Source organism: Mustelus asterias, chromosome 8, assembly GCF_964213995.1.
Source record: "Mustelus asterias chromosome 8, sMusAst1.hap1.1, whole genome shotgun sequence".
Lineage (NCBI taxonomy): Eukaryota > Metazoa > Chordata > Chondrichthyes > Carcharhiniformes > Triakidae > Mustelus > Mustelus asterias.
In genome coordinates this window covers 6,182,315-6,196,546 of record NC_135808.1, presented here as the reverse complement: position 1 = coordinate 6,196,546, position 14,232 = coordinate 6,182,315, and the positions used below count along the sequence as shown (strand labels likewise).

The following is a 14,232-nucleotide window of genomic DNA, read 5'->3' as shown; positions in this document are numbered from 1 at the left end:
GGATAAACACGTTTGGGAAAAGGAAGCTTCTAAAGTAAGATACAGGTAACATTTGCACCACACAAGAATCAGGCAATGACCAGCTCCAACAGAAGAGAATCAAACCACTGCCCTTCACATTTATTGGCATTACCTTCGCTGAATCCCCACTATCAACATCCTGGGGTTTACCATTGACCAGAAACAAAACTGGACTGGCCATATAAATATATCGCTACCAGAACAGGTTAAAGGCTAGGAATCCTGCCACGAGTAACTCACCTCCTGACTCCACAAAGCCTGCCCATCATCCAAACGGCAGGAGTATAATGGAATTCTCTCCACTTGCCTGGAGTGCAGTTCCAACAACGCTCAAGAAGCTTCACACCATCCAGGACAAAGCAGTCCGCTTGATTGCTGTCTCTTCCACAACCTTTCAATCCTTCCATCACCATTGAACAGTGGCAGCCATATGTACCATCGACAAGATGCACTATAGCAACTCACCAAGATTCATTAGGTAGTACCTTCCACATGCACGACCATCACTTACAGAAACCTGGAAACACCATCACCTGGAGCTGCCGTCCAAGTCACTCACCATCGTGACTTGGAAATAAATCACTGCTCTTTCATTGTTCATAGAATCATAAAATCCTACAGTGCAGAAGGAGGCCATTTGGCCCATTTAGTCTGCACCGACCACAATCCCACCCAGGTCCTATCCCCATAACCCCATGCATTTACCCTAGCTAGTCCCCCTGACGCTAAGGGGCAATTTAGCATGGCCAATGCACTGAACCCACACATCTTTGGACTGTGGGAGGAAACTGGACCACCCAGAGGAAACCCATGCAGACACTGGGAGAATGCGCAAACTCCATACAGACAGTGACCCAAGCCCAGAATCGAACCCAGGTCCCTGGCACTGTGAGGCAGCAGGGCTAGCCACTGTGCCACTGTGTCACCCATGTTGTTGGGTCAAAATCCTGGAGCTCGTTCTCTCAGCTCACCACCACCTTATCAAGGGCAGGTAGGGATGTCCAATAAATACTGGCCCAGGCAGCGACACCCACTCTCCATAACTGAATTTTTTAAAATGTAGGGGACAATAGAGGGTAAGATCAAAGGAGGAAAGCAGATTTAACAAAACAGTGAGAAAAGTCCATGTGGTGGTGGCTGGTAATATCTCAGTGAAGACAGAATGTTGACAAGCCAACGACTGGAAAGCCAGGTTGTTGTCACATTCAAAGAACACATTAAAAACCATTAGGCAGTTTTATTTTTGCAGGAATTGTATAGTGCAGAAAATCTATAAGGACTGCAGCCAAAGAAAGAACAGCTTAGCCCCGGGTGAGTTAAGCAATTAACTGTTCGATTTTTCTTTAAATGCTGTTAATTCTGTCAAGGTTTTCCTGTGTATAAATACATATTTTCTGTTTCTTTGTTTTAACAAATGTTTCACGTTAACATAAAAGCATCACAATTGGTCCAGGAGGTTACTGATTTTAGATAACCTCCTCACAATGCACAAATTGCAAAACCGTTCTGGCTGCTGTTTTTTTTCTCCCTTGGGATTTGAGCAGCTCAGAGCTGACCATCTACTATTCCATTGCAGAATGTTTACTGGATTGATTTCTGGGAGCGTCCGCTGAGCATGGCATGAGTCAATCCAAGAAAGAGAATTCAAAATTCTCCCCTTGACATTCAATAATATTACAGTCACTCTGTCCCCCACTATCAACATCCTATGGGTTACTAGTAATTAGAAACTGAACTACACCACCTATATAAATACGATAGCCTCGAAAACAGATGAGATGTTGAGAATTCCGTGGACAATAAATCACCTCCTAAATCCTCATGCCTGTCCCTAATCTACAAGCCAGGAAGTGATGGGATACTCTCCATTTGCCTAGCCATGTGTAACTTCAACAATTCTCAGAAGCTCGGCATGGTCCAGGTCAAAGCAATCTGCTGGTTCGGCAGCCCATCCATCACTTTCAACATTTGCTACCTTCAGCGCCAAAACACTGCATATCACAACATTATCTACCATCTACAAGATGCACTGCAACAACTCACCAAGACTCCCTTGGTACTGCTTTCCAACCCCACAGCTTCTACCATCTAGAAGGACAAGCAGAAACCTAGAAATGGCACAGCTCTCAAGTTCTGCAAGCTGCACACGACCCTGACTCGGAATTATATCACCTTCCTTTCATTGCCCCGGTCAACATTTTGACACTTCAACCCTCAAAGGACTATGGCTGTTTCTTCAGTACATGGGCCATAGTGTTTCAACAAGGTTATCACCTGCTCAAGGTCAATTAGAAATAGATGTGAAATACTAATCTAGTGAACGCATCCCACATCAAGTGAAAGAATTATAAAAGGTTTTGGTCAATATTACGTTGAATTTATATAGAAGAACGTGAAGTGATGTCGAAGAAGCATATACAATTCTTCGAGGGTTGCACAGGATAGATGCTGAGAGGATGTTCCCTCTGGCTGACCCGAATGAGATTGCTTATCAGCGCCATGATAAATGCTCCTGGAATAGTAATCCAAAGACTCAGTATATGCTCTGGAATCATGAGTTCAATTCTCTACACAGTAGTTGGAAATTTAAATTTTTAAAAAAAATCAATCGGGAAATGAACTATTCTCGGCAATACTGACAACGAAACAACCAGACTGTTCTCCAGGGAAGGAAATGTACTGTTTTTAGCAGGTCTGGTCAGCGTGGGAGAGCTCTCCTAGAGAATAGGCGAATGATAGCTTGATAGACTCACATATCTGCCCTTTACACGGAATGTGCAAGATATCTCCACTCCTATCACCTTGTCACCACTGGAACAACAGGCTGAGCAGAGGAGGTTCCGCTATGGTATACATCATGGAGTGTGCGCATTTAGGAATTGTAAAATTGACTACAAACTAGTGATTGATCTAACGAAAGGAAATTCATAATTTTTACTAATCAAAAGTGTGTAAGTTACTTTACGTCTGCAACTTGGGATAATATGTGACTTGGATAGGCCGTACAGATTGTGGTCTTCCATGCGTCTGCTGGCCTTAGTGCTTATAGATGGATATCTAAGGTGATACGAATGAACCTTGGAGAGTTTTGCAGTGCATGTTGCAGACTATTGCCCATGTGCAGGATTGAGAGAGGGAGTGAAGGCATTGGCTGAGTGATGAAGGAGCAGCGCTCTGTGTGATTCCAAATAAACCTGTTGGACTTTAACCTGGCGCTGTCAGACTTCTTACTGTACCATGAACAGGGTAATATCATGCCGGCGTCCTGGTTCCCAAATATCCTTATCTAGCACCTGGGGATGATATTCTGTCCATTTTTTTCATTGCTATTCGAGGCAAGCATTCTGAGCAGACATGTTTCCTCACATCACACACTTCTTCAAACGTTTTTAAGTGGATTCGAAATTGCCGCTGTGGAGTAGGGTGCGACAGAAATGTCTTTTTTTTCAGTAGGTAAAAATGAGTCCCACAGGTCAACTTTTTCTCAAGATTTTCTCGGTATCTGCCCTTTTAATTAATTCAGTGAAATTTGAGAAACTTCGCGTTTTAGGATCACGCGGTGCTTTTCACCAGAGAATCTTTAGTGGTCAACAAATTCGGACTGAAGAAAAGTGCAACCCAATCTCCATCTCCGCCCATCTCAGCATCCTTTCCCCGCCCCGACAATCCTTCACCCACTGCCAAACTGTGACCATGTTTTCACCGTTTCCCCTAATATAGGCAAGTTCACAGGCAAGACGTGGAGTGGCGTAGAATAACAATATTATCCAGTATAGGGCGGTGAAGTTAATGGAGAAATCATTGAACGGAAGTCATTCTGCAGCACTGATAGTCAAAGCGAAAGCGGAAGGACTCAGCAACTGCTGAGTGGGAACATGGCTTCCGGACAGCAGGGCGAGAGTTGGACAGAGGATACAATTTGTCCCGTTTGCCTTGATTTCTTCACCGATCCGGTAATATTGGATTGTGGGCACAACTTCTGCCGTTCCTGTATCACCCAATGTTGGGAACATAAGCTAAACTCCTGTCCGGAATGTAATGAGAAGTTTCAGGCAAGAGACCTGAAGGCTAATAGGGCCTTAGCGAACCTGGCCGAAAAAGCTCGACGATTAGGGTTGAATCCGGAAGCGAAGGAGAGTAAACTTCGCTGTGAGGATCATCAGGATGAACTGAAGCTGTTTTGTGAAACCGACAAGAAATTGCTCTGCTACAGTTGCAGAGATTCGCGGGAACACAAATCTCACAACTTTCTACCGATTAAAGAAGCTGTTGAAATCTACAAGGTAACGAAAAGGAAGGTATTTTATCACCTGACTATTGCGACACAGTTCCATATTTTTATTTTAAAAAAACGTTTATTCTGCAATTTTCTGTATAAATCGCAGAGTCAGCTGATATCTTCCCTAGATTCTCTCGTAGAGAAGAAATGGGCTGTTCTCGAGACGGAACTGAAACAGAGGCAGAAGATTTCTGAAGTTAGGGTAAGGGCTTCCTGTGCTGATTTACTGGGATCTCGGTTAGTTTTGTTCCCTTTATCGCGGGACATTAATTATGTTTCACATTTCATTTGATAGGAACAGTGAGCAGTCTACAGACCCACATCACATCCGAGTTCTCTAAAATGCACCAGATTCTCACTGAGAAAGAGCAGCGTTTACTCAGAGATCTCAGGGAAGAAAAGGAGAGGATTCTAGAACCAATGGAGAGAAACCTTCGGAAAATTCAGGAGAATTTAAATTCTATTGAGGAGAAACGCTCAAAGTTGCGGAAACAGTTGAAGCAAAAAGACGAGCTGATATTTCTGAAGGTGAGGGAATATATTGCAGCTCAGTTCAGGGAAACTTCACACAGTCAACAAATAACTGGTGACAAATTCGACATAAAAATGCAAGTTTTCTGAAAAGTTGAATTAAATTGATTGGTCTATTCCGAGTTCGTTCTGTTTTCTCATCGAGTTAACGGTTCCATACTCTCAACAAAATCCCTAAGTATCAAGGGACTAAGTTGTGGTGACTTTTATAGACAGTTTATACCGTGTTTCTGTATTCACAATTCATTTTTTTTCCAAAAACTGATAACACAATCCAGCTAAAGTCGAGTTAGTGAATGTGTGGGTGTAGCATGTTCGCAAGGAGGGTCCATGTCCTTGCGAGTGAGATTAATATTGAATTCCATAATCTGGCGCACAAATCAGATTTTTCAATTTAAAATTCCCAAAAGGAGGCAGTTTGACTCAGTGTGCTAGTATCAGTAGTTTGGAAGATGTTGCAATTGCCACCAATATCCCGCGTTTTCTCTTCAGGGAAAATACTGTGAAATCTACGTCCACCATCCTATAAGTCAGTGAATTTCAGATCGTCACAAGCAATTGTAAACTAAAAATCACACTTCTTTTACCAATTATTGTTCTGTACCTGATCCGCAACCATTGAGTGTTGCCAAATTAAAATTGTTGCATTTGGTTTACCTCGCCTTACTGTTCTTCCGAATTACACCAACTCACTCTCCTCTTCATTAATTTTCTTCTTCTGTGTGTCTGGGCAGCCCTCTCTGAAATCTGTCACTATCCTCCTCACTCTCTGTGTTTCATTTCAGGAGGAAGCATCTCGGAAGAGCAGGTAGGATAGTCCTTTTATTCAGATTGTCTGAACATGTTGGTAAAATATCACAGAAAATTGTTTATGGTCAATTTATAACCTGTTTCGCATTGACAGGGTTTGTGAGGAACATCAAGTATTATCAGTAACATGTGGCGCCCTGTCTATCATAAAGTTCAACGGTCTTTTACAGTACAGGACTTGGAGAGAGATGATAAGATCCATTAAACCCGGTGAGCTTTTATTTTAGTTATCCTAATTGATAAGTCGAAATGGCAGGGGTATAACCTGTTCCCAAACTCCAGGATAAACAGTCACTGTTGCTCTCTTCCCGTCTTGAATTCGGAAGCATTTACACTGGATAAGTTAGGGGTTAGGCATATCGACGTGGATTGTGCAAGCTTCTAATATTCAGAATGAAGATAAATAACTGTAGGTTAAACAGGGCCAGAGCATGGACAGCAAAGCAGCCATAGTCTCCACCTTAGAAAAAGGTGGTTGAGAAGACAGCCTGGTGTGAAACATGTTAAGTTTTTTAATTTATGGACGAGGCAAGCAGGGAGCCAGTGAATGAATTAGATCAGAGGCTCATTCTGCTTTCGGTGTCGGGCTCCAGTCCAACATTGCTGGTGAATTGTTCACGAATTTGGAGCTTGGGAAAGTATTTGCACGACAGAGAGAGAGCGGTGGTGAGAGACAGGATATCTGGCCACTCCTAATCTGTGCAGAAACTGTTTAGCGATGAAGGTGGGGCGCAGGGAAATGGAATGAGGGTCAAGGAGAGATGAAAAGTTGAGAGATATCCAACAGTAGAGAGGACAATCAATGCACCTCTTGACCAAGTGTTACAAAATCGAAAAATAATTACATGCACGCTTTTTGCGACCTCAGGAAGTCCCCCTGGAGGGTTGGGTAAGATACTCGTTCATAGAGGCCGTGCAGAATCAATTGGCTCAATGGCATCCTTCTGCACTGTAGGATTCTATGATTCTACGATGGAAGACCACAAGTGCGTTGGATTCTCATGCAATAAATGGTTTGTATACATGAATGAAACAACACCCGATTTATTACAGAATCTCTCAATACCTTCTAAATGATACACAATGGCCAACTGGGCATGAATGTGAACAAGGCTACCGTTTGTGACTTTTTGCAACGATACCTCAGCAATATTGAGACGTAATTCACTCGCAAAGACTTTGAGTTCATTTAAACCTGGGCGTGGAGAGAGAGAGCATAAGGATAGTAGCCTGGATGGTAACGGAAAATTGGAGACACTGAATCAATAGTTAATTTTACATTGAACCGAATATTAATTTACACTGAAAGTAGGGGAGGTTACACAGAGGCTGATACGAGTTGGTAATTCAATATTGTTTATGTGACACAACCGCTCAAGTTGAATTTCAACCTTGGTTACTCCAGACTACACGGGGTGTTTCTGTCAGAAATTCCTGCGCACATTCTGGGTTCGGGAATCAAAGTATAGGTAATGGTGCTTTTGGTGCCGGCTTTATAATTGTGAAAAGGACTAACTTGGGGTGTATTGTTTTCCTGGAATGCGGGTGTCACTGGCAAATCCAGCATTTGTTGCCCATCCATAATTGCCCTTGAACTGAGCGGTTTGCTCGGCCATTTCAGAGGGCAGTTTAGAGTCAACTGGGGGTGAGAGTCACATCTAGGCCAGATCTGGTAAGGATGGCAGGCTTCCTTCCATAAAATTCATTGGTGAACCTGATGGTTTTTGCGTCAATTGGTAATAATTTCCACGATCACAATTAACAGCGTTAGCTTTATATTCTAAAATGTCTTAATTGAATTAAGTTCCCACCAGTTGTCATAGTGGGATTTGAACCTGCGTCCCGTAACATTAGCCTGGCTCTCGGCATTAATAGCTCAGTGAGAAAGGACATTTGCAACATTCCTGAGCTTATAGAATCCTGGGGCCCATACTTTACAGAGGACATCAAGACTTTGGAGAGACTGGATGGAGGTTTATCAGGATACTATTCGGAATTAGGGAATTCAATTATGTTCATAGGCTGGAGAAGCTAGGATTGCTGAGCTGGGAGCAGGGAATTTTAAGGCGTGATTTGAAAGAAGTATTATGATTGTAGGGATTTTGAGTGAGTATGCAAGAGAATTTGTTTCCTTTGCCAATTCCGTCTGCAACTCTTGGAATGCTGGAAAAATCCATCAGTACAAACCAGAGCCCAAATGGGAAATCTGAAAAGGCAAGTGTTTGCTGAAATCACAGCAAGAAAGTGAGTCGTTGAATGTTCTAATTTAACTTTCCCCCAGCTCCAGCCTCACTGCTTTTGGATCCGAACACAGCGAATCCCTGGCTCCTCCTGTCCAAAGACCTGGCCAGCGTGAAACTCGGAAGCAAACGGCAGCCACTCCCAGGCACCCCGGAAAGGTTTGATCAGTGTGCCTGTGTCCTGGGATCAGAGGGCTTCACGTCAGGGAAACATTATTGGGAGGTGATCGTGGGAGGGAAAACTGAGTGGCGTTTGGGAGCGGCTCGAGGATCTATCAACAGGAAAGGGGAAATCAACTTCAGGCCTGAGACTGGCTGCTGGATTGTATGGCTGAAGTCAGGAAGAGGATGTGTAGCTGGTACCTCACCCTCTGAGACCTGCCTCACCCAGAATTTGAAAGCGCAGAAAATTGGGGTTTTCCTGGACTATGAGGGTGGACAGGTGTCATTTTACAATGCGGACAACATGTTCCATCTTTATACTTTCACCCAAACTTTCACTGGGAGAATCTTTCCCATCTTCTTTCCGGGGCTGAATACTGATGGGAAAAATGCAGCACCACTGACAATCTGTGGGGTTAGAGGTCACTAGCAGAGCCATCCCATAATTTCACAGCATCTGCCTGTCTCCTCTATAAGAGTCCATCTGAACATCAGGCGGGAGGTAGCTGACGAACAATATTGTGTTGCTGATAATGTTAGCTAATAGAGCTGGTTGAAAAAAAACTTTTATGTTGTGTGCATTATTAAAAAAGCATAAAGTTAAGTTTAATTTGTGTTTCTCCATTTGTGATAGATTAAAACTTCAGTTTAGCTTCATATTAAACAAAGGAGCCTGCATATCTATAGTTTTAAATTTCACTTTAAACTTTGCCTGCACTGTAATTAAATGTGTACTGCATAAAAAAAACTGCAACCTTTAAAAAATGTTACCTCGCGACCACAGGCTCACAGTCTAAAGTAGAAGCAGTTGTTTTCTTTTCAAACCGTAGAACTGAGAAAAAAGCAGCTCTCAAAGAAACGACCAATACAGGCAGGAGGATAAAGAAAGGACAGAAACAAGTTCAGGAAGCTGAAGAAGAAAACTGTTCTGAAACCAGGAAATGAAAGGGGAGTTGCAGGAAGACTAAATTCAAGGGATCAAAGAACCAGAATCAGAAAAACGGTACAGTTCCTTGAAGTTAGAGAAAAGAGCAGTGATGGGCTCACAGTTGAAGGCAGAGCTCCAAAGTGCAGACCGAGAGAAGTTGGTAGCTAGGAGCCAGACAGCTGAAGTAATCCTGAGGTTTGTGACACTTTAGGGACAGTGAAGCAATGATGTTCTGTTAGCATGGCTGGATACCTGAAAGATTGTGTGGAAACTTGAATGCACGCATTGATCCTCAGCAGAATAATGCAGAAAGGAGAGCTTGAAATTCCGGATGTAAAGCCTTGGTGAAGGAATCTGAGAGAATGCTTTTTGTGGGAGAACATTTCAAAGTGTCCTCGAGAATGGTGTTTGGAAGCACTTGTGTAGAAGAAAGAGTTCCAGTGAGACTACTTGGCTAACACTGTGGCAAGTATCTTGGCCTCTTTTAAGGTCAAACCAAATAAACAAACTCAAATTAAGTCTGGACAAAGTAATAGGGGCAGCTCCCCAAAAGGAGGGGGAACAGCCCGAACAAAAATCAACGTACAAAGGAAACTTAAAAACATCAAATTAAAATGTGATTATTAGGGTCGATAACGCACCCCAACCCCTGCGGTGCCCAATGGGCGCGGAAGGTATCAACCGTGCCCGTGGACACCGCATGCTCCCTCTCCAGGGACACCTGGCCGCGAACGTAGCCGCGGTAGAGGGGCAGACAGTCAGGTTGGACGGCTCCCTCGATCGCCCACTGCCTGGACCGGTAAATGGCACGTTTTGCCAGACCCAGGAGCAGGTTCACGAGGAGGTCATCATCCCGACCCACCCCTCTCCGCACCAGGTAGATTTGATGAGAAATCCACAGAAGCTGTTTCGGGTGGCATCTGTCACTTATTTTCAGAGTGGGTGGTGTCTAGTGACATTTTGCCTATTCATGTACTTACTGAGAACATTTGAGTATAATATACATTTCGTAACTGGTGTTATCCTTACGAATCTGTACATACTTGTAAAGGTATAGTTGGAGTGACTGAGTAGTGCATTATTATGTTTAATAAATGTTTTATTCGTTTGTTAAATGTTAATCAGTAGTCTTGCGAGTCTTTTCATCCTCGCTCCTAAACAAAAGTTAAAAAATTTAACCTGCAAAACTGGTGTGGTGAGAATATTTATCTGCTTAATCAGTTCAGTGAAACACAAACTCGTGGCAAGTGTTCCAGAGATTCTTTCAAAACTAAATGTCTTTCATTCATTTGTGGGACATTGCCATCGCTGGCCAGCCTTCATTGTCCATCCCTAATTGCCTGAGGACAGTTGAGAGTCAACCACATTGCTGTAGCTCTGGAGTCGCATGTAGACTAGGACGGCAGATTTCCTTCCCTAAAGGACATTAGTGAACCAGGGGGGCTTTTCCGACAACCGACAATGGTCTCATGGTCATCAGAAGATCATTAATTCCAGATATGTTTTATTGAATTCAAATTGCAGCACCTGTCGTGGCTGGATTTGAACCCAATAGTCTTGCGATAAAACCACTAGGACATTGCCTCCCCAAATCTCTGGAACAGTAAATATGTGAACTAATCCCCGGACCGGAAATAAGTAAAAACACTAAAATAATCACAGGCTGTGGCTGAGAATTTAAAGGTAACAAGGAATAGGAGTAGAGGATCTGGGATGGGATTGAACACCAGAGGGAAGGACATGAGAAAGGAAACCGACTGAGACCCGGCCAGTTACATAATCGGGGAAAGTAAAAGGTATAAAGGGAACTAGCTAGAACTGAAATCAAAAGGAGCGAGTATAAGAAACATTGCAAAACTCAGGGTATGAAACTGAACAAAATTTTCACGGTTATGGAGAGTTTCAAATAGGGAGCAGCGAAAATCAATTTTGCTAATATGCAGGGAACAGTACTATTCAATGTTCCCATCTCAGAGTCTACACTTTAACGTAGGTGTCAAACAGAGTGTACCATCACACCAACGCTATTTTAAATCTCCCTTGCAGCAATAACATAGCTTACAATTGAACATCTCCCCTTCCGTTGCGGGCACAATTATTTCAAATTGAAGGTCCAAACCAACTCCATGGCCACCTCTTTGACAAAGGGTTGTCTGGACTCGAAACATCAGCTCTTTTCTCTCCTTTGATGCTGCCAGACCTGCTGAGATTTTCCAGCATTTTCTCTTTTGGTTTCACCATGGCCACCTCTGTACTAAAACTCCACCATTCTAATGACCTACAAATCAATGCTGACACAGAATAATAAGTACAACAATTGTTGATATAAAAAATGGAAAGTGGGAGACTTTCTCTGAACACCAGGAATTATAAAGTGATCTCCTAGCCAACATGAACTTTACCAAACTCTCAGCGTGGATATAGGTAAGGTACATCCACACAACGGGGAAAGATAGAGACAAACAAATCCTCAACTCCCTCGATCTCGCATTAGATAGAGAATAATACAAAGCAGCAAAGATGCACATGACAGATATCAGGTTAATAACACAATTTAGAACGAGTCTGAATATCGAATGGTCAGAGGGGGCGAGTATAAACAAATAGGCCTGGCAAAGTGAGTGTACGTGTCACTAACATAGGAAATAAATTTAAGTGTTCTATAGGGACACATTACTGTCAATTCCAAGTGACTATCTGGAAAGGGGACTTGGATGGCAGAGATAGCGCCACTGGATAAAAAACTCTGGGTTTGCTGGATAGGCTGGGATTATTTTCCCTGGAGTGTAGGAGGATGAGGGGTGACTTGTAGAGGTTTATGAAATCATGATGAAATGATCAACCAAGGTCATTTCCCCATGGTAGGGGAGTCCAAAAGTAGAGCATATAGGTTTAAAGTGAGAGGGGAAAGATCTAAAAGGGACCTGAGAGAAACTTTGTCATGCAGAGGGTGGCACTTATATGGAATGAGCTGCCAGGAGGTGGCAGAGACAGGCACAATTAAACACGTAAAATAAATTTGGATAGAAAATAGATAGGAAAGCTTCAGAGGGATATGGGCCACACAGGCAAATGAGACTAGTACAATCTAGGAAACCTGGTCGGCATGGACCAGTGAGACCAAAGGGCCTATTTCCATGCTGTATATCTCTATGACTCTCGCCTTCATATTGTCCATCTCTGTCATTTTGCCATCTCTGTCTCTGTTTCTGGGGTTAGACGATCATTCAACGTTGACACTAAGACCACGGACCCCATCATTCCCCGCAGATGCCACCACAGAAGACGTCTTCCCCTGGCCTTCCCATTCGGGATTTGGGAGAGACTGTTCCCTCGATATCACCCTGGTTTATTGTTCAATCAGCCCCATCGTGCTCTTCCTTCCCGCCAACACCTTTCCAACCAAGCGCAGGAGATTTACTCCTGTCCCTCTACTCATTGCTGTTTGAGCCTCTCAGTTGCAGTTCAGTTGACACAAGTTCTTGTTCTTCCAAAACGACCTTTATTTCTTTGAATTAGGTCCACATACAATTCTGCCCAACACCCAGTGTCATCTGTAACCCATTTATATATCAGTGACTTCTATTGGATAATTGACATCAAATTAGGACTTAATTGGAAAGTCTGTTCACCCATTCCTAACAATTGCTTCTCATCATCCAAGGTCCCAGATACTCATTCCAAGTGAAATTGCGATTTATTTACTCTTGTATTGATTGCAAGCTGTTCACTACTCACAATATGATTTCCTGTATATCGGGTTGACTATTTCTCGGAGCATCAGCAAGCAGCAACTTTGACACCTTTCTCAGTGAATAGGGGAATCTCTTTTCATGCAGTTCTGATATGGTCCCAGCAAGTGGCAACATTGCAGTTCAGCCAATGAAAACGTGCGTTGTGAATGGTTAGGATCTGGAATGCACTGTCCGACTCTATGGGCGTGGTAGGTTCGATTAAGATTCGGATAACCACCTGATGAGAAAGGAACTAGAGGGCCATAAAGAATGGGCAGGAGAGTGGGAGTCGGTCAGTTATTCTTGCAACAGTAAGGACAAGCCAAATGGCCTCCTTTATGCTGTAACGAGTCTCTGAATCATTCATCCTTTCACTTATCACAGAAACAGTTGGATCTGCAAAGCTGTGCTCGCAAATGCAGTCGCCATCCTTACATAGGATAAGGCAGAAGATATTTTATGCACAGCAAGACTCCGGTGAAAGAACATAAGCTGTGCTACTGGATAATCTCTATCGGTGGTGCTAATTGATGGAGGAACGTTGTTCTGGAGAACTCCAGGAGAATTCTCTTGCTGCTCTTTGCCGTGGGATCTGAAAATTCAGTTGAGCCAGATGGTTTAATCCTAGTTTAATATTTCACCGGGAGGGACAAGCTTGGATGAAGAAATGGACATTCACTTTATCTAGTTTTGCTCCCCATCCGTATAGCAATTTCATTTTCCCGCCTTAATTCCACAGCCCTTGATATCTTGGAAGCTCGATTGCCCCAGTATTAACAGAAGTTTGCAGAAGAGAGCTCCACATTTCACTTCATGTGGCCAAGTGCTTGTTAATTTATCTCAAATTTCCTAGCTCTAATTTTGAAGCTGATCACAGGTTATTGAATGTCTCTTACAAAATAATCAAATGAGAGGTAGAATGGAATGATGGTGAATGTTTTTTCTAACCCATAGATTAGGATAAAAATGGTGCTGAAGACGGGGATTTTGAGATTTTTCATTCACAGACATTGGCAAAACTTGATGGCGGAAAGTGTCAATACAACGCCGTTATGCCATTATTTTGACGAAAGCTTCCTGTTGGACTTCGCAAAGAGCTAGGGGAAAACAACCCCATTTTAAGCATATAACCTAAATCTCCATGGGTTTCAACCAAAGTTCCCAGCGGTTGAATGTCCTGCTACCCACGGAGGAACCTTGGAGTGTACATCCACAGATCCCTGATGGACTCTCCTTGGAGAGACTGATAGAGGTTTACAAGATGTTGAGAGGTATAGATCGGGTGGATTCTCTGAGGCTTTTTCCCAGGGCCGAAATGGTTGCTACGAGAGGACACAGGTTTAAGGTGCTGGGGAGTAGGTACAGAGGAGATGTCAGGGGTAAGTTTTTCACTCAGAGGATGGTGGGTGAGTGGAATCGGCTGCCGTCAGTGGTGGTGGAGGCAAACTCGATAGGGTCTTTTAAGAGACTTCTGGATGAGTACATGGGACTTAATAGGATTGAGGGTTATAGGTAAGTCTATTTATA

General features: G+C 43.2%; 2 protein-coding genes across 2 annotated transcripts in view; both read left to right on the top strand.

Annotated features, from left to right (window-relative positions):
* Positions 1 to 3,870: 3,870 nt before the first annotated feature.
* Positions 3,871 to 14,232, top strand: part of LOC144497635 (zinc-binding protein A33-like) — an 89,565-nt gene continuing 79,203 nt past the window's right edge. Inside the window, exons 1-2 of the mRNA XM_078219077.1 lie at positions 3,871 to 4,304; positions 4,407 to 4,502. Of these exons, the coding sequence (XP_078075203.1) occupies positions 3,897 to 4,304; positions 4,407 to 4,502 (504 nt within the window). The 5' untranslated portion in view covers positions 3,871 to 3,896. The remainder of the gene's footprint in view (positions 4,305 to 4,406; positions 4,503 to 14,232) is intronic.
* Positions 4,624 to 10,090, top strand: LOC144496805 (zinc-binding protein A33-like). The gene is made up of 4 exons (XM_078217359.1): positions 4,624 to 4,828; positions 5,617 to 5,639; positions 5,736 to 5,851; positions 7,923 to 10,090. The coding sequence occupies exons 1-4, from the start codon at positions 4,643 to 4,645 to the stop codon at positions 8,471 to 8,473; spliced, it is 876 nt and encodes a 291-aa protein (XP_078073485.1). The 5' UTR covers positions 4,624 to 4,642; the 3' UTR covers positions 8,474 to 10,090.